At 46.1% G+C, this 20,369-nt stretch overlaps 1 protein-coding gene across 14 annotated transcripts in view; it reads left to right on the top strand.

The window, feature by feature from the left end:
* tns1a (tensin 1a) overlaps positions 1 to 20,369 on the top strand; it is an 89,163-nt gene that overhangs the window by 44,044 nt on the left and 24,750 nt on the right. For 13 of the 14 annotated variants that reach the window (XR_015112321.1, XM_086200903.1, XM_086200870.1 and 10 more), the window contains 8 exons: positions 6,889 to 6,927; positions 8,646 to 8,687; positions 13,977 to 14,026; positions 15,364 to 15,535; positions 15,617 to 15,667; positions 15,756 to 15,878; positions 16,180 to 16,244; positions 16,703 to 16,786. Coding sequence is in view for 13 of the 14 variants with exons in the window: in XM_086200903.1 (XP_086057029.1) it covers positions 6,889 to 6,927; positions 8,646 to 8,687; positions 13,977 to 14,026; positions 15,364 to 15,535; positions 15,617 to 15,667; positions 15,756 to 15,878; positions 16,180 to 16,244; positions 16,703 to 16,786 (626 nt within the window). In the remaining variant the exon portion in view is untranslated. Of the gene's footprint in view, positions 1 to 899; positions 944 to 6,888; positions 6,928 to 8,645; positions 8,688 to 13,976; positions 14,027 to 15,363; positions 15,536 to 15,616; positions 15,668 to 15,755; positions 15,879 to 16,179; positions 16,245 to 16,702; positions 16,787 to 20,369 lie in introns of those variants that run through there. The other variant, XM_086200928.1, reaches the window with a different exon arrangement.

Raw genomic sequence — 20,369 nt, 5'->3', positions numbered from 1 at the left:
GTTATAATAATAAAAAACCTTTTCCGGCGTGTGATAAACGTAACAATATATCATACTGATTGTCCTCTCTGACATCCTCCTGAGTTGTTGCAACGTTCCGGAGAGTTACATCAAGACAGTGAAAACGAACAGCACAGCCCACATGTTCATATCTTGTGGGAACAAGTTAGGATGTTGTATGAACAAGATGAAGAACCCGAGTGCCTTTGGAGTACGTGAGAAGTTTTTAACAAAGTTTTTATATTCAGATGCAGTTGTCGTTTTGTTTTTGTTTTTCATGGTGATTTATAGTCACATAAGGTACAAGATAAAAGTAGAGGAAGAGAGACAGTTATTCTTTATCTCCTTCCAATTCTGCCCCCTCTCGCTCCCTCTCTCTCTCTCTCTCTCTCTCTCTCTCTCTCCCTCCCTCTCTCTCTCTGTCAAGCATCTGTCAACAGTGAAGAAAAGGAGTGTGGTGAAGGAGAGAAAGGGAAAACAGCCTGACAGGGGTTAGCAGAGGGAGGGATACGCAGAGATACAGTTACTGTCTGCCCCCGGACGGCTCTCATTTTGGGTACCGGAATCATAAGGAGCCCCAAGCCACTTTCTTGGCCTTATATAGAGTGTTTCAACATTTCTTGGCAGTGGAGTGGAAGAAGCCAAGCCAGCAGTATAAAGAGTGAATCCTGGTCCAGTGCAGAGGCTGCGCGGAATTGAGTTCAGTAGCTCTCTGGCACGCGTTTGGGATTACTGCTGTTGTTTTGAGCGAGAGGGTCTCAGGAGGAGGAGGGGGGGGGGGTACGTTTCTGTATTTGGTACTCCCTCTCCTGCCCTATTTCTCTCCTGGAGGAGGAGGAGGAGGAGAAGGAGGAGGGGGGGGGGTCTGAAGGCAAGGAGAATGCAGAGGTAGAAACAAGGCAGAGGGGGAGAGAGCGTGAGAAAAAGTAGCACCAGTGTGCAGGTAAGAGCTGCAGATTTTCACACACATGCAGTTTTTGCATCTGTAGTTTGAGATGTTGACATGCTGAGTGAGCGTGCTGGATTCAGATTGTTTGAAGCTCATAAAAACGAGGTTTGCGTGATTGTTCACCAGACACATGGATGTCATTTTACTCTTTTCCTCAGCTTTAAATGCTCCCGACTTTCTCATGAGAAAGTTGCCCCGGTGGGAGCCGGATAGAGTTCACTTAAGGAAGCCTTTCATGACCCGACACGTACGGTGATTTGTGGCGGCGGCGCAGAGAGCGACCGGTCGAACATGTGTTTTCTGTCTACGCTTAATCAGACGCCTCGCAAAGTAGAGCAGGAAGTGAAAATATCTTTGCTTTTCTCAACATTTCCCTTGAAGAGATGATCATTCACCTCTGACCTTGAGCTAACACGAGGATGCCAGTGAGCGGCCAAGAGGTCAGCAGGCTTGTATGTCCCGTCTCCCACTGCAACAACAGAGAGGAATGTACGTTTATTATGGCGCTGCAATTAAACACGGGGGGGAGTTCATCGGACACTGACCCTGATCCCTTTAACCCAGGGAAACTTTGGAACCTGCAGAAAAAAAAATAATCATCCAGAATAAATACAGATCTTCGAAATCAGTCAACTCACTCCTGTTTGTCATTTTTTTGTACAAATGTTTGTTTTCCAAACCTTTAAAAACATTCTGCAGCCGTGCCAGCACCAGAACAGGCACCGGGAAGTGTGAGAAATGCATTTGAGGCGAAATTAGTAGCGACTGAGCTGAGCTGCCAGAAAGCGGCAAACACACAGCAGCATTTTGCTGTCCCCCAGCAAGCCTGTACTTATTGCACTTTTCTTCGCACACCACTGATTCTGTATTCTCGCTCGGCTGTGCCATTAGTGGTCAGCTGAGAGCATCCTGTGCCCGCCCTTAATTAAACAGGAAGTGACACATCAGCACCAGCCAGCATCAATAACTTCCAGGAATGGCCGACCTTTGAAGATAATCATACGCCTTCACGTGTTGAAGATCTTAATTCACATTCTTACATGCGTTTTGTTTTCTGTTGCTGTTGTTGTTGCTCTTGTTGTCGCCGACTTTCAACCACGTCACAATCTCAGCGACCAAAAAATCATCAAATCAGGAAATCAGTCTGTAATTTTTTTACTTCCACCTTTTATATTTTTAAAACTACTAAGATTCAAGTGTCATTTTTCAGCTCTTTATTCGCATTAGAGTGCATGGAAACAGCTGGACAAGCTCCTCTCAGTCCCAGACATGGTAGATACAGTATAGAGGGAGACAGACATCTGTCCTCTGTCAGCTCCTGTTGACCTCGTCATGATGGGACTTGTAGTTTTTGATAAAGAGGCTGAGTGAGGGCGCACCGTCGACTCCCATGTTAAAGTGAGCTCCGTCTGCCTGGTTCTGCATCTTGCCAGCTTCACGTTGCATTTACTGCAGGAGATGCAGCTCTAGTTGTTCCTGCAACTTTTTCCCATGATGGCAAACCCTAAAAGACGAGGAGAACCAGGTGAGCCAAGTGTTCTCCCACAACTAACAGCCTGATCAAATGACTTCACATTTATGATGTGCAATCATGCCCCACTTGCATGGAAGGCGGGCGAGGTTTTCAACCTGTGTCCAAAGCGAGCCACAATTGCACATCTGATATTCATCATTTCCTTGTTCAACAGAGTGTTTTGTCGTCTGTACTGTAGCTCGCCGCGATTGGGTCTTACGAGCCAAGCCAGAGCCGGCTCACCGCTCGCTGTGGCTTGATCTAATAGCTGCTTCCTCGCTGATCCTTTGGCCTCTTGTGCGTCCACTTTATGAGGTTCCTCGACGGGCCCCGGCTTTGGTTTTGAGGGGAAATAATGTCAGTGGACACAAATCTCTGGCAATCACAGTAATTGAAATAACAAGCCAATCCAGCATGATGAATCTCATTTTAAGATTACCTCCTTTATGTTGTGGTGCCTTTTTTCTGGACTATTACAGGCTGGTTGCCAAAATAAAATGCATGTTTCTGCAAACCACACACACACACACACACACACACACACGCACACACACACACACACAAAAGGCTCATCTGAACATTTCTGACAGGCATTGTGATGACGTCTAAATTTAGTGACTTAGCAGGAGGTCCTTTACCGCTTTAATCCAAACCGTGATGTTTTCCTAACCCTAACCAAGTGGTTCTTTTGGTTCCTAACCGTAGCATCGACACGTCATAAAACAGTATTATTTTTCAAGAGTGCAACAACAAGCTGCGCTGTTGCGGAATTTCAACAGTGGGCCATAAATGCAAGATTGAGACGTACAACGCCAGCGATTTATTTTCGGTGGAGTGGAGGTGATTGCTTGTGCCCGTTGATTTATTTATGGCATGTTAGGCATGTTGCTGCAGTTTTGCTCTCTTATCCTCAAGATTTCGAGAGAGCTTTCAGAAGCTGTTGTTTTTTGCGGTCCAGGACAGCTTGTTTGTGACACCAGTTGAAACAGCTGCAACGATTCGGTGCGCTCCGGCCCTTTTCCCCTGCCTCAGAACTCTCTGTACATCAGTTAGATCTTCCTGGGTCACAAATACTTTCCACTGAAAACCAGATCAAGTGCATATTTCTCATAGTTGAGCTCCAAATTTAGACATCCACCAAGAATTTGACAAAATGGCATGTTTACAGAGTGGAGTTCTTTTAAAAAATAGAGGCAAATCTTTGCCAGACAGTCTTTCATCTTGGCAACCCTCAATCTAAATTATTATCTCACTACCGGCATCAGATATTATTTGACCATCGACAACCTGACTGCCAGCGCGCTCCCTGCCAGCAACACACTGCCACCCACTCCAACATGCCGCACTTGACATGTCAGAATGTCAGAGCAGACAGGAACAGCCTCTCCACCATCATAACGCCGGGTGGATTTATTAGCCCTCCAAGTAAAACAGAAAGCCGGCGATGCATAAATCCCTCCGAAGGGGCTGTTTGAGCTTCGGGCCTTATTTGGCCCCAGTTTGGAAAGTGAAGAATTTACTTTCTCAGGCAAACTGCCATCAATGTGGCAGTGGCTCTTGTGTGGGCAGGAGGAGTGCCGGAGGAATTCTGAGTGTGGTCGGACCAATGGCAGGCTTACTTATTGGAGCCGGGGAGATTTATGCACAGTGGCAAACACATGCTTTCCCTCCGTCATGAAGATTAACATCGGATTGTTGTTTAAGTGAGCAGACACGTCGCCTGCTCCTCGAACAAAGCTTTAACCTGCAGACGGTGAATCAGCTCAGTTCCGTCTCCTCATCAACCCGCTCGCAGAAGTCATTCAAGCTCCGGCTGATCCCAGAGCTGCAGAGAATCACCTGCAACGCTTGACCTTTGCTAAGTCTAAACTCGCCCCCGTTTGCCCCACGATGAGGCCTCTCTGCCGGGCCCCCCGGCAGCTCCTTGTTCTTGCTCAGTGGCTTCCAGACACCCCTCGTGATTAGATGAGGTTATAAGCTTCTTGTTTTAAACGCTTAAGCCCACTTTGACTGTGTTTGCTCACCAGCGGAGGTTCTTTTTTTTGTGGTTTCCAGGTCACTTTGCTGCTTTGGGGAAGGTCATTGTAGAGGTCAAAGAACAAGTGATTCCTCTAATTTATACGCAAAAGACACACCGACACAGAAACGAGCTGGTTTACTGTCAACTGTTCTTGCAACCAAGTCATCATCACTGGTTTTGAGATGGAGATGAGCCCCACAAACAATCACGGATGGATGAAGTGCAGGTTTTTATCCCGGAGTGATGCGGAAGTGTGTGGTAGGGCCTCTCGGAGATTCCTGCTCTTTTATCCGTCTGAGCCGGTGAAAACCACGTGAAGCTTGTATTAGTGCAACTTCCAGCTTCACCGACCATATATGGAGGTGTTGTTCTGGCCCTGCTGCACCCTGCATGTGGTGAGGACGCACTGCAAATGAGGCATGTCTCCCAGAAGTCATGTTTAAATGCATGAATATATGTCACAACACAATCGATCCCAGCGGGAGTCGTCATCACGACATTTACTTGCGGACTCTACTTCCTGTCAGCTGTAAATAACAGCAGATGCCCCTGTCACAGGGTCACGGGGGCTGACAACACCGTCGCATGAATGTCAGTCATGGCTGCAGGTAGGGAAGGTCGTAAAGAGCGTGCGTGAGCGGACTCGCCGGCAGGAAGCTCAAAAACAAAAATACTGAGTCAAAATGTGGCATCTCAGTGTGGTTTTTCTCTCTCGTGACTGAAACAGGTGGGAAATGATATTTGAGAATGAAAAAAAAAAAATCTTACAAATGTCTGCCTGCACACTGAAATGTTACTGCAGGAGTAATTGAGGTTTCTTTTTTAGGTACGATGTCACCTGAACACAACCGGTATGAACAAAGAGAGGGGAAAAAATGAACTCAAATGGTGTAAAATGTGAATCCGAGGCTGGAGTCTTGGATCGGTTCAACAGAAACTGGTTTTAGAGGCTTGTTGTTTTTTGATTCCTGTTTTGTTCAGGCGATAGTCAAGATAATCCTTTAAAAAAACTACAACCGTGATGGCTGGCTAGACCTCACCCTAAACCTGACTGGACCTTATTCACAACATCGGCATGGATTAAACACATTTTGCCTTTAAGGTGTAAGGAAAACTTCCCCGTGAGTCTCAGAGGAAGCAGTGAGTGAGTGGTATGAGGGGCTCGTACGCGCACGTAACGCCATGATGACATGTCTGGCAGCTTTCACGTGTTTAAAAAAACCCAAAGCTAAATATGGTTTTATGAATGCTGGATATTAGCCAGAGCTCTTAGCCTCGGTGCTGACTGGTGGACTCATGCCATCACATTGCATATCTCGGTGCTCCGGGTGGGATCTGTTCTGCGGCGATGTTATCCAGCCTCTGAATTCTGATATGCTTGATGATAGCATTACAAAGTCAATGAGTCTTTTGTTTTCTCAGAGCAAACTAATTACAGCGGCTTCCTTCCTTGCCCGCGTCTGTTGTCTACTGATACGCAGCCCTCGCCACACACCACATAAACGACACTGGCTTCACCGTGCGCACGCGTGAACTCCCATGTTGTAAACACAATCTGATCGCAGCGCGCTGGACAAGTCCCGGCCTCTGCATGGCAATCAGCGAGTTGTGGTGCGGAGGGTGATGCAGACTACGAGGAGCCGCACTTGTCATGGATACTATGAGCAAACGCTTTTAGAGCCTGAACTGCTATTTAAAGATGCTGCTTTTACTAGCAGTGCAACATATGAAATATGTACCGCTCTAATTTGGAGGCGATGGGGACACGTTGCTGGGAGATCTGGCAACAGGAGCTCTCATCTGACTTTATAATAATGGTGTGTGTGTGTGTGTGTGTGTGGGTGTGGGTGTGTGTGTGTGTGTGGGTGTGGGTGTGTGTGTGTTTGTGTGTGTGTGTGTGTGTGTGTGTGTGTTAGAGAGAGAGAGAGAGCCAGGAGGATCTACTGTTTCCTGTCGAATGATGTTGTTGTTTTGCAGGACCTTAAAGCTTTCAAGTGCTTTCAAAAGTTGCAGCGGTTTATGGCAAAATGTTAAATTAACGGTAACACAAGGAGAGAGCCGGAAGCTCTGACTGTAGAAACGTCATGAGCAGAGTTGGTTGGCTGGTCTCACATGAGTTGGTTTTCAATATAATGACAAATTCATTAAAACTGGTGCTGTTTTAGGCACAATTTTGTTGCAATGAGCGGGTAAAAAACAAACTAAACCTGACCTGATGGGCTGGGCCAGGCCAGAGAGACAGTCCTGCGTGTTTGTTGTGTGGAGTTACTCTCCAGTATCGTCTCTGTTTGATGACATCATCACTAGAACTTCAGGTCACTGTGTCTCCCCCTCGTGAATACTGGACGTGTTGATATGCTAACGCTACTGCAGGATTCAATGCTGTCTCATCATCTCTGTTCACAGGTCACCACAGCATGTCAGACATCCACCAACTATGACCTGGTGAGTAGAACGTGTGTGTGTGTGTGTGTGTGTGTGTGTGTGTGTGTGTGTGTGTGTGTGTGTGTGTGTGTGTGTGTGTGTGTGTGTGTGTGTGTGTGTGAGCGCGTGTACTCGAACAGGACCATGAAGGAAACTTGGAAAGAGCTTTTCTGGAATCTCCCTCCTAATTCAATCATCCTTCCTGGAATTGTGCAAAACCACACACACCACTTGGCTGTTTGTTAGGGTCAAAGGTCAGAGGCCATAACCATAAAAGCTTCCTTTTTTTTTTTTTTCCAAGCGCAGATTAAGACACCTCCTTTGTCTTGTTTGGAGTTGCAGAGCTGCTGACGAGTCACAGACACTGAATGAATGTGAATGAAGCTGCAGGAGGAGCTGCAGGGCTCCGTTAAAGCGGAGTCAAATGTGAGTTTTGATCCGCTCCCAGAACGCTGAGACATGATTAGAAAAGCAGCAGGAGCAGCAATTTGATCATCGTCATGATTGTATTCTACAAAGTTAAATAAAGCATGGAACACACTGTCCTGTTTCATATGTTCAGATGAACCACCAGTGATATGACCAAATTAGGAACATTCCAAGCTACAGTAACGACTCCTCGTCTATTTACTTTGGACGCCGGCCCTTTTTAAATGACTGCTGCAGCTTGTTAAACAGTCGCTGGTTTTGTTTATAGAGCTCACTTCGGCCTAAGACGCTGTACTTAACTCCTTTAAGAGATTTTCCTGAATACATGGATCCCTGTCAGGCTGTGGTTGTGTGTGTGTGTGTGTGTGTGTGTGTGTGTGTGTGTGTGTGTGTGTGTGTGTGTGTGTGTGTGGACATGTATTTCTATGCATCACATCCTTTCTGTCCGTCTGTCCATCGCTGCCTCATTCAGCAACACACCGTTTATAAGCAAGCCTGTAAATGAAGGTAATGTCAGAAAAGCGTTTTCAGGAAGCAGGGATCAGTCAGAAGATGAGTGCTAAGAAGTGCGTGTGCAGAAGAGAAGAGCCTGTTTATTTTATAGTTTTGTTTTGTTTGGCATGGCCATTTCACAAATGTTATTTCCCTTTTTTTTTTCTCAAAAATGTTTCCACTGGGGATGTTACCTGGTTTATTTTTATGAGCAGGATAAGACACCAAACTTCGTGGAGAGATGTAGCGTGTAGCAGTTTGGTGTCGATCTGGTTTTTCGTGTTTAAAAATGGATTTTTTTTTATTTTTTTTTTTACATCGAGTTTGGCTCCCGTCTGCATCCTCAGACTTTCCGTGGTGGGTCTTTGCCCTCTCTAATTTGTTTCTGCAAGTTCCAAGTCAAGAATGACCCGTTACGTGAAAGAATCCGTCTTTTACTCTCTAAAAACTGAGAAAAGCATCACCAAAGTGTGAAATCCTCCACTGACGATCTGACTTCTAGATTCCTCATCGAAAACCATCCTCGCTGGTTCGTTTCTTTTCACTTAATTAGTCCGTTATACGAACTCTGAGCGTTGCTTCTCCTTCCGTGAGTCACAAAATTCAATTTAAAGTCTTGGAGAAGTTCAGGTCCTGGTCCTTTTATGTGTGATAAATGAGTGTTTCCCTCCTCAAGGTTAACAGAGTGGCTCTGGGGATGTAAATAAAACAGCCTCCACCTCCTTTCTTTGGCATCCTCCGGCTCACCGTGTTGTTTCTTCCTCCGTGTGAGAGAAACAATGTCTAACCCCGTGACTCTGTCTGGCTTCTCTCTGCAGCCTCCCACTCCTCAGCTGCCATTAAAGCATGTAGATACGCCGGTAAGTAACGCCTCTTCTTTATTAGAGACATGCTTTAAGAGCTCTTCATTCATAAATGCAGATGTTGTTATTGCAGCACCACGCTGGAATAACAATCATCAACAGGTTCATGTGTTTATGAGGTGCTTTCACTTCATCTGGTCATTCCGATGATGGGAATACTGTCGTCCGTGGAGGGAAGAAGCGGTTTGATGTGAGCCTCCACAGAGCCCTGACCTCAGCACTTCTGGGATCAACTGGAATCTTATCACCGGCTTTATCAGCCAATACGAGCGTCCAACGTGACAAATGCTCTTGCGGCGGCGATGGAAGCAAATCCCTGCAGCCAGTTTCCAAAATCTGCTGGAAGTGCTTCACAGAGGATTGGAGGCTGTCAGCGCTCAGATTAATGCTCGTGGGGTTTGGGGGGCGATGTTCAACAATGACAGATGGGTTTAATTTTCACTTGTATTGCTCACATGTAAAGAAGAGTCAAATCCTGAGTCGCATCGTTGAGATTTTCATTTGGATCGCCGTTGAAAGAGGTGATGATTAATCTCATCGCTTAATCCCGGTAATCTACTGTTACCACGTACACGTGAATCTGCCAACTCGGCAGAGCTTGTTTGGCAGTTCCAGACCCTCAGTCACTCTCCGTACTTTCACCCACGGATATGAATTTGCAGCCAGTGTTTGAGCCACAAAACTGCGTGTTTGTAGCCGGACGTCAGGATATTTGCAGCCGTCCTTTGAGCAACAAAACCGGGTGTTATTACCAAGATGTTCTGAGCACATGCAGCCGTGGTTGTGGCAGCAAAACCGTGTGTTTCTCGCCAAATGTTAGAACAACTGCAGCCGGTTCTATTTATTACATATTTATTGGCATTTTAACCCAAACCGTGATCTTTACGTAAACCTAGCCACCTGTTTTTGAGCCAGACCCTACCAGACCTCAGCCGCAGCGAGACCACAACAATCTCTTGCTTGAGATTCTGGGTTTTGAGCCAGCGTGGGATTCACGTGTGGATATTTGGAGGATTGTGCATGAAAATATGCATCACTTTTCACATCATACGAACATTTTATGACAACTTTTCGCATTGCTTTCCTTTAAGAGGATGTAAGGTCCCCCCTGCGGAAATCAAACTGAAAATTTGAGCTCTCGTGTGAGGCTGAGTGTCCAGTTTACTGTTTGTGGTGTGTGATTTCACACACTTGGCAGAAGGGGGCAGCACCGTGCAATCCAATCAGCCAATCAGAGACAGAGCAAAACAATGATACAGGTGTGATGTGTAATCGCTGTGTTGTTGTGGATTTTTATCCAAGCTGGATGTGTCCCATATTTGCTTTCGTTCCTCGATCCTAACTGACCACCAGGTGCTCTAATCTCCCCCCGCATGGTTCAGGATGAAGAAATATTTCATACATACCTTACGAAATTAGAAAAGCTGTCGTGACATCTGTTGCTGCCAACGCACAGCAAATTGAGCCGAGCCTGTGCCAGGACCGTGTGCCAAGTCAAGTCAAGGTTTTTTGTTTTTTTTTTCTCTTCTAGAAGATTCCAGAGGAATAAGAGAGAAGAGAACCGCTGTTAATGCAGAAAGAAAACTGTTTAGTTTAGCCGGGCCGTATTTGTTAGCTTATTTAAAAGGTTTGTGGATCATAAGCAGGTTTCATGAAACCAGACAAAGAAAAAAACGGATTTCTTGCATCCGTGGTGCTGTTTTTTTTCCCCCTGGTCTTCTTTCTTTTGTGAGTCATGACAAAGTTTACGTCAGAGAGAGCGTTTGGTCGGCTGGATGTTTAGATCAGCGACGGGGCTTTGACGGTGACTCAGAGTCAGATTATAAACACAGATTGGTGTGTGTACACCGGCCTGTCTGGAGATGAATTCACATTCTGTTTCTCCTCACAGAGACAGCAGGAGAAGGCGGGGGGGGGGGGTGGATGGATGGCATCCCATAGTCTCTGGTGACTGCATCACTCCTGATGTGTACTCAGTTTAATGCTACTTTTAGGCCTTATTTAAATCAGAAAGCATTCCCGTGTTGGTCACATGTTAGCAGGAGGACACAAAGATGGAGTTTGAAGGAATCAGGAACGCAGGTCCAGATCAGATCCGCACAAATCACCTTGATGGTGGATTTTATCCATGCTGTCTTTTTCCTCTGGGAACCTTCGTGACCTGGGATGTATTTGTGAAGCTCCTTCTCCTTCCACTTGCTTTCTGTCTGATGTTTGTCGCGGTCAAGAAGACGTTCAACTCAACTCCATGTTCGCGAAAACAAGCAGTCGGGCTACGAGTTAGCGATCAAGGCTACATTCCGCCGGATGAGGGCGAATCAGGGGGCGTCGCCGTGCAGAGAAATGAGGAAATGCATTGACTTTTCTTTTCCTGTGCTCTCCGCCGTGATGCCAATCATCTTTTTTTTTCTGTAAGTTGAACAAACAGCAAAACAACAGATGAAAAAGAGTTCCAGCGCGCTGCAGGTTGCAGGGGTTTTATGGGAAATGTGGGCGTCAAAACCAGCAACGCAAGCAGCTACAAATACCTGAATCTTCATGTTTTCCTTCCCTAAATAAGCGGTTGCTATCAAAGGCCCCCCCCCCCCCAACACACACACATGCAGACACACACACACACCCTGATATTTGCTGCTACTTGGACATGGCCTCCTTCATTGCATCCATTCATTTTTCTCATCGCATTTCCCTTGAACCGTCATCTTATGTGTGCTTATGTTTGTGTGTCGTGTATTGACAGAGCTGGTGGGGGGGGGGGGGGGTGATGATGATGATGGAATGTTTTCTTGGTTGCTCCATAGAAGACACATCCATGGTGGTTTGGAGTCTAAATGCCCCATCGTGACCATAATTGAGTCAGAGCGGGGCTCGTCTGGGTCATCCATGTGCATTAAATCAGTTTCTGGCTTAGAGAGGCTAGAAAGTGAGTGGATATGTGCTTGTAAGCTCCAGACGCTGGAAATCAAAAACACTGTTGTGGGACAAAGGAAGATGAATTTGTAAGAAATGCCACACAAAAAAAAAAAAAATGGTGCAGCTGCAAAGACAATAGAGACAACAGGGCCGAGACATAGTTTTGAGGTATTTTAGCTTTCTATTGGCCTGCTCGAGAGTTGCTGAGGTCACGTGCAGCACCGAGCACGTACTTACTGTATAATCACAAACTGCTTGGGAAAAAAAGGAGAAACAGGGGAGGGGGAGCAATGAGAGATAAAGAGATAGAGGGAGGAGTAGCAGGCTGGAGGGAGACGACCAGAGGACGCGTGAGAAAGAATTGGACGATGACTCCGTAGCGCCTTTCCCACCTGAGTGATCCTTCGTGATGTGAATCTAACCATGGACGTACGATCCCGAAGATTCCCTGGAATTTCTGAACTGGCGAGCTGCCATTTTTCCACCCTGATAGGGAAGCAGTAGAGGGCGGAGGGCCGTTATCTCGTTAGACCATGTCGCTGTGTAGCTCCATTCAAAGCCGCTTCGCCAGCCTGCGCCCATCCTGGAGGTGGAGCACTGGGCACCTTCTCGGCAAGGTAGGCCACGCCCACACAGGAAGTGCAGCACCTTGACCCTACAATGTTTCCTCCTTCTACAAGAGCTGACATTACTGTCCTGCATTGTGTTTTTGATGCAGATCTGAAACTTGACTTAAAGTTTCTTGGGTATTGTAGTTTTTGTGTGTGTTTTAGCTCTGTTCTGTGGCGTGTACGGATTTATGATGTAAGAGAACAATTCCGTAAAGCAGGGTTGCCATAGAAACCTGATTAAAATCATGTCTTTAAGCATTATAGCATGCACTGTTTTGCTATGTTTTGCACTGTTTACCCTGTTTTTAACCTTGTACGGCGACCTTGAGTGTCCTGAAAGGTGCCTTGAATAAAATGTATTATTATTATTATTATTATAGCATTTATTTTAAATCAGTGTTTAAAAAGTTTGGGTTTGTGTCCTGGAGGTGGTCATTTACCTCAGATCATTTTCCATTTCTAATATTTAGGATTAACGAGCAACTTCCTTCACAAAAATTAACATCAAAACTTGCAGTTGGCACTTTATTTCTATTTGATTCCATCGTATCCGAGTCATATTAAGAGTAAAAGAAAGAAAATGACCACAAAACAACACGAGGCCAAAACAAAAGCTTAAGAATCCAGAAATAAACAGCAGCAGCAAGACTGACGAGGCAACATTGTTTCTACCTAATGCAGCGCCCCCCAGTGGCCAAATGACACCTACGTTTTTGCGTCTCTCAGGATGGAAACGCGCGTTGGTCGGTGAAGTTTGGCGTCAGTGCATCAAAGCTGAAATAGGCCGATTCTGCTTGGCAACCAAGGATGAAGACTTTCATTGTCCCATGGTCAACACTTCCCAGGCACAACTGAGTGACAACCAGCAACATCCTGTCTCAAAAATGCAAATGGCTGCCGATGCTGCGCTGACTTTCACCGGGCGTTCGTGTTGCTACAAGACAGCAGGTTGTTCTTGTGATGTGAAATGTGGCGGCGCAACACCCCCGGAGCCCCTCGCAAACAGGCTGTTTCATTTTGCAAACACCAGCGTCCGCAGCCCGCTTAGCATCTGGTTCCTGTCAAATCAGGGAGAATTATGCTTCCCATTGGGGTTCTTGGGGGGCGGGTTTGGTTTCATCGGTGAGAAACCGCTCCCAGAGATCTGGGCTGTGTGTTTAACCTTGCACCATGATTAGAGACCCCTCTCGCCAGCATCACCCACCACTCCACCGGCGCTCTCTATGACGTTGTGGGGGGGGGGGGGGGGGTTCTCAGCGAGTGATGATTTTTTGTTCTATCAGCTGAGTCATGCACCCCCCTCCTGGGCCGACAAACAGGAGGAGGAACTTTGTCATCTATTATGCAGCGATTCCTCGACAGTGCAGTATGTTTCATAACATTTTCCCTCTGCAGAGCTGTCACAGTGGAACAGCCTGACTTCCTCTCTCTCCCTCCTCAGTAAATAAGGATAATTTGAAGTCCTGACAGGACCTGAGAACTGGAACACACCACAGAAGTGGGATTTTTCTTCCCCGCTTCCCTTTGTTCCATCTTGTCATGACTTTCTCTTTGCATTTTCTATATTTCCTTCATTATAACATCTATTCCCGTCTTTCAAAACTGTTCTTTTCTTTCCATCAAACCTCTCCATCTAACCATTTTGCCCAAAACAGCTTTTTTTTTTTTTTTTTCTTTTTTCTACACCAGCATCAATAGTGGATCATGAATGTTTCCCAGTGAATCCCTGTGTGTTACTGTGTTCATGAATGTGTCTCTCCAGGGGTCTACAAGATCCTGCAAGAGTGTGGAGATAAGGCGAAAGCAGTCACGGTAAGCTAGGCCAGCTCTGTGCAACCGTTAAATGTCTGCACACGCGTGTTCAAAGCGACGCTGCGTCCAAGGATTACCGTTAGGTTTTCTGGTTCTGAGCATTTGATGTTTTAAACTCACACACACACACACACACACACACACACACACACACACCCGTGGGATTTCTTGGTGACTCAGAAGTCAGGAAACACCAGCTACAGTGCATTAGCGAATGGAAGCTGATGGAGGCAGACTACCAACAACACCAAAGTGTGTGTTTAGAAACTCGCTTTGCAGATTATAATCCACGTTTTCTTTATCCAGCTGGACGCTTAATAATCCACAAATGGACAAATCCATCAGAACACATAGTTTAGAAGGAGGACCAGACGTCAGCTCAAACTGAAGTGTTGGTAGATGATCAGCACCCGTCTGGATAAAGAAGTTGCACGGGTTTGTTGTTGTTAAAGCCGGTCTCCATGAGCTTCAAGATAAACATATGTAATTGGAGTTTTCTTAATCCCTGAGTCACCGTGACCTCATGCGGCGGGTAAAAACATGAAGGGATCAATCACTTTAATCTGAGGGAAGAAGCATTAGATGTTGCCCAAATTGAGATTTGCCGAGTTTTGTTCAGGCATCCATCCGTTGTAACCCTGGACTCTCTCTCTCTCTTTCTATCTGTTCTCATTCCTCCTTTGTTGTCTGTTATTCTTCTTCTCGTATGCCGATGGAGCTGATGGCTCCTCGGCTGCCGTGTCAGATCTCAGGGGTCGTGTCAACAGTCGGTGAAGGATTGGACATCGGTTCCTTTCCAAAAATGTCCCACGGGAGTTTAAATTCGATGGTTTGTGATGATATAACGTTCGTGCAAGAGAGAAATTGGAGACTTTGCATGAATGTTCTTGTAAAGATGATAATCTGTGAAAGTAAACGAGCCTGGTGAGCCGGCCTCGTGTCGAGACAGCGGTGAGGTGACCTGCCATGTTTGGAAGTTCAGAACCTCGCTGCATTACACCGCCTCTCTCCCATTTGTTCTTTTTCCCAGAAAATTCCAATTAAAGGTCAGCAGGGAAACAGCAATCGTGTGTGTGTCGCTCACTTTCACTGAAACTGCAGTTTTAGTTCAATAAACTGTAACTCAGAGGCTGCAGCTTTTATTGTAATTCCATGAAGGCCTGCACCACTCTAATACTGGGCGGATGTTTGGTTTGATCCCTGCTCCTGATTGGCCGAACACTTACACATGTTGCTTTGGCAGACTAGAGTCTAAAACTGTCCTTCACACCAACAAGTAGAGTTTTGAAACAAAGGAACACGCAGTAGACAGCTAAGATACTCTCATCCCTCCCCAGGAGTCAGAGCGTGGTTCAGGCCATGGAGGAGAGCTATGAGGTGGACCTGGTCTACATCACGGAGAGGATCATCTCCGTCTCTTTCCCCGCTGCTGCCGAGGAGCGCAGCTACACCGCCCACCTCAAAGAGGTGGCGGCGATGCTGCGGTCCAAACATGGCGAACACTACCTGGTGAGGAAGGCCTCCGGGGTGGATCCAAAGATCAGCGTTTAAAATAAACGAGCGGCGGTCTGACCTTTGTTCTGGTTTCAGGTGCTGAACCTTAGCGAGCTGAGGAACGACTTAGCGAAGCTAAACCACAAGGTACAAACACTCCAGACGCACTTGAGGACTCACACGTCCATCAAGGGTGCTCATGCTGCCCCGGCGTGGTCTTGATTATCCCCCTCAGGTACTGGAGTTCGGCTGGCCAGACCACCACGCACCTCCTCTGGACAAGATCTGCAGCATGTGCAAGGCCATCGACACGTGGCTCAACGGAGACCCGCGCAACGTCGTGGTACTTCACAACAAGGTAACCCAGCAGGGAAGAAGAGCTTTTTGCACTCGCGTTGCAATCAAAGCAGCTTGCAACCAGTTGAACGATATATTTGACCTCTGTGTGGCTGTGAAACCGGAAACAGACCTGAACTTCCTGAGAAGACCGTAAACTCGCAACATTTCAGTCCTCACAGCCTGTCTCTCCAATAAGGTTTTTGCAAGTCAAGCCACAGTGTGCAGGCTCCCCTTTTGCTGCTCTCGAGGGCAAACACTGATGCTTTCCTGTGTCAAATAAACTTCATGCTCGTGTTACTGACGGTTTTCTTCTCGCGCAGGGGAACCGAGGCCGGACAGGGGTGGTGGTGGCTGCCTACATGCACTACAGCAACATATCCGCCAGGTACCAGCACGTCTGTAAATGAAATCTATTGTGAGAATTCTCAAAAAAGATCTGCGCTTCAATTCCTTTCAGTCACCTCAGATCCTCCTGAAAAGGTCTTGTGAGGACGAGAGCGCCGATCCATCACATTTACAAGGTCTAAGACTCGAACATCCTGGAAAATTAAACTCTGATGTGATTATCATTGGCTAAACAATCCGTCCTGGCTGGTTTATTTTTCTGGCTCTTAGATAAAGAACGTTCCAAAAAGGTCATCATTCTTTTATGCAACCAGATGTTAATAACAGCGCCAGGAACCTGCTTCGTGAGCCCAGAGGATATTTCTGAAACTTTCCAAAATACAGAAGGCGCTTACTTTTTGATTCTGTATAAGTTACAACAACAAAAAACACACACACACACACACACACATACTCTGGTATGACAAATATGCTCATGTGATCTGTTTTGTGGTACAGTGCTGACCAGGCATTGGACAGGTTCGCCATGAGACGCTTCTACGAGGACAAAGCGCTTCCTGTGGGTCAGCCATCACAGAAAAGGTGAGTTATTGCTTCACTTCCTGTTTGCTGACATCACTCGCCTGTATAAAAACAAAAAATGGACGAGACCATATGGGTTTCAGAAGTGAAGCTGATGCAAAGCTGCGTTCTTTCTAATGACCAGAAGGGGGCGATAACTTGATTTAGGACCTCAGGGAGCTCCAGTTTTTTTGCCTCCATCAGGACAGTCGGATGTCTGTTTTGGATCTTCTGATCTTGTTAGGGGAAAATAGAGGCTCAAGCTGCGCTGCACCTGTCACCAACACATTCTTCCTGCTTTAAATCAACACTCACCAGACTGTTTTTTTTTTCGGTTTTTATTGTGACAGTTACGGTGATGTCATGGCTCGTTGCTAGATGTCAAAGCAGCCGAGTGGCAGGTCAACCATTTAAACTCGCTCATCAACTTTGTTGAGATTTTAAACCTTTTCTCTTTTGTTATTGTTGCATTTCGATTTGCCAACCATGTCGAAATTGTTTCTGCCGTGGCGACGTGATCAATCAATCAGTGAGTCAATTGAAAGGAAATTAATCCACGACTATATTTTTCAAGCAAAAAAAAAAAAAAAAGACTAAAATCTGCTCCTTTCAGACGCTTGAGTATCAAAATTTGTAGGTTTTTTTTGTCATTTACGACAGAAAGTAACTGTTGGATGTACAAAAGAAGCCATTTCAACATCTGGGAAATTATGATGAGATTTTATTGACAATAAACAGCAGATGATTCGATAAAATCTAATCACAGGCAAGAGTCGGGGTTGCCACGTCTTCTTTTTATACCCAGTCGTGACCTGTTTGTTTAAACATCGACACGTAAGAAGAGAGGAGACAGGGAGAAGTAGTCGGCTGTGTCCAACTCTCTCACAGAGGAAATTCTTTCGTTGTTGCCGCTCAGTTTGACTGCAATTTCATTTTAATCAGGATAATTGTGATGATCCATCCATCATGTCCGTCGGAGAGATTCCTCCTGTCTCCGGGGAGACTGGTGGCAGTTCACTCCCGTCTTCTCAGCATATCACCGCACATTTCCCTCCACTTCTCCTCTTTTAGCACTTTGAGATAATGATCTGTTCAAAGAGCAAAAACAAACACTTGAACCAGAATGGGTCAGATCAAGTATTTCAGCGATGTTATTTTGAATGGGAATGCGTTCATTTAAGACGTTCCTCCTCCAAGTCATCAATCTGCTCTGAGCTTATCATGAGCTGCCTCTGCGTTATGAGACGGCCGCTGCTCAGAGGATTGACCCCTCGCCTCTTCACCTGCGAGAAGAGGAATCTGGATCCTGTGAAGGATGAGCAGGGAACAAATGAAGAAACACAAGCGACAGCGCGGGGGACTTAACACCGCTTCACTTCAGCCGGTGAATTAGGCAGCCAGCCATCGTCTAACAGGTCTATAGGCTTGCCCTCTGCCATGCTGCTATTTCCTGCTTTGGATATAATTATCTCTGCCCCTGGAGTCTGCCAGTATTATGGTCTGGAATGTGTGACATGAAGAGTGAGAGATGAGCCCCTGCTGCTGCTGCTGCTGCTGCTGCTGCTGCTGCTGCTGCTGCTGCTGCTGTTTGGAAAAGTTCGGGATGAGAAGTGCGTCGGTTGTGTTTTGCTCCCCGCGTGAGAAAAGTGAAACTCTGTTCACGTCTTCAGAAGAAATGAGCAGAAATAGAAAGAAAATCTGGTAGAAAACCTCACCTCTTCGATTAAGACTTAAGGAGACGCTTGATGTTATGATAGAAACAGCTTGGAAGTGGTTGCGGTCTGCTTGCAAGAAAAATAGCCGGGCAAGTCATGAATACAAAGATATGGTTGTGGAGGGGGAGTGTTCCATCTCCGCAGCCAGCCATGAGTCAAGTGTTCTCAAAACCGCCACCGTCCCCTAAACTTAACAACACCAAACCATCTAACCAAGTGTTGGAGTGCCTAACCAGACCCTGACACATCATAAAACACCATTGTGATCCAACTTTGGGGCACAAAGGAAGGTCAGGACTTCGCTGCGTGGGAGAACTTGGCGATTAGAACGTGGAAGGACAACACCCTTCCACAATCATCCATCTGTTTGCGTTTTCTTTTGCTACTCCCCAGGAACTCGTCCTTGTGGCCGAGGTGTTCATGTTTAGCTTCGAATGTGAAATGTGCAGAATGGAGGTGCAAAAGATGGGACGCGTCCTTGACAATTTGCTGAGGTTTAAATTGTCTTGTTTAAGAACTTGTTTTTATTGTTTATTTCCTTTTCACAAAGGTGACGGGACACAGTTTGAGGAGAGGATGGATGTCCTTCATGCTAGTTAGCTTAGCACAATGAATGGGAGTGGATGAGAACCAGTTGCATCATCAGGACAGCAGAGTTTACATGCAGAACCTTTACCACGGCGCAGTATTTGACAAAAGACAGAACACGGTACTACAGTAATGACTCTGCTATACTACAAGCCCCCTCCTCCCCTCAGCGCTGCCTTCTAATTGAATTTCAGAGCGGCTAAACCATCTGGCCGCTGACAGCACAGCGAGGGGAGTGTCTGCGTGGAGCGACCCCGCAGTCAAGGTCACGTTTGGTAGCCTCATCATTATCATCGTTAACAAGCAGACCACACTAACTCAACAGACCCCCGACTGGCCTCTGTACACACCAATTCACTCTGACGGTTCCCATCGCGGAGAAACAGCGTTTTATAGTCGGAGTGGAATTCGGGTCTTGGCTGGAACTGATGGGCAGTAAAGGTGAACCACACAGGATGAGGGTTTAGTCCATGAGGATTTGGTCTGTGATCCAGCCAGAATTAAGTCCTGGATCCTCAACATGTCTTGGCCTGATTACCATGGAACCTGATATTCATGATCTCCGGACAATAATCCCATGATTATTTTGGTGATCCCACAAACTTTAATCCAGCGCCATAATCAGGTCAAAACTTTGATCAACAGTTTGTTTTATGACGGAGGATCTCCAAACCAGCGGCTGGGTTTCCTGGAAACCTTCTGGATATTTGTTACGACCAGCAGACCAAAATGCATGCTTTTGCAAAAGTAATAAAGGAGTGTAATGGTCAGGTTGCTGCGACAGTTACAGAGGGAGCTTTGTGCTTAAATGCACCACAGTGAAGCCAAAATATCAATTTTGCACTCAAGATATCTCTTAATTTATTTGGCACCACGACACGAAATGTTTGGCGTGAACGATGCAGCCAAGAAGTTTGATTTTAATGACCGGGCTTCGCTTCCCATCCTCTTGACTTGTAAAGTCTCGAACAACAAAACAAGCCTTTCTACGCGCGCCCTCATGAACATTAGAGGTCATTCGTGGGACCTTTAGAAATTGTCGAGAGGATGAGAGGGAATTTTTCTTGTTTTCTGCTGGTCAGATCTTCAATAATTTACACCCAAACACCAGTTTAACATCAGAAAGGGATGCTGGCATTTTAGTTGAAGGTCAAAATCCGGATAAAACCAACAAAAGATCGACATCGAACAACTAAATCCTGATGATGATTCAGGCCCACGAAATGAAACTGACGAAAAACAGCAGCCTAAAATGTTGATGATGGAACGGAGCTCAAACAGTTCCTCGTTTTGCTGTGAAC

Source organism: Aulostomus chinensis, chromosome 1 (assembly GCF_037954235.1).
Source record: "Aulostomus chinensis isolate RoL2024-O1b breed Wild chromosome 1, RoL_Achi_v1.0, whole genome shotgun sequence".
Lineage (NCBI taxonomy): Eukaryota > Metazoa > Chordata > Actinopteri > Syngnathiformes > Aulostomidae > Aulostomus > Aulostomus chinensis.
This window is presented reverse-complemented; position numbering and strand designations above follow the sequence as displayed.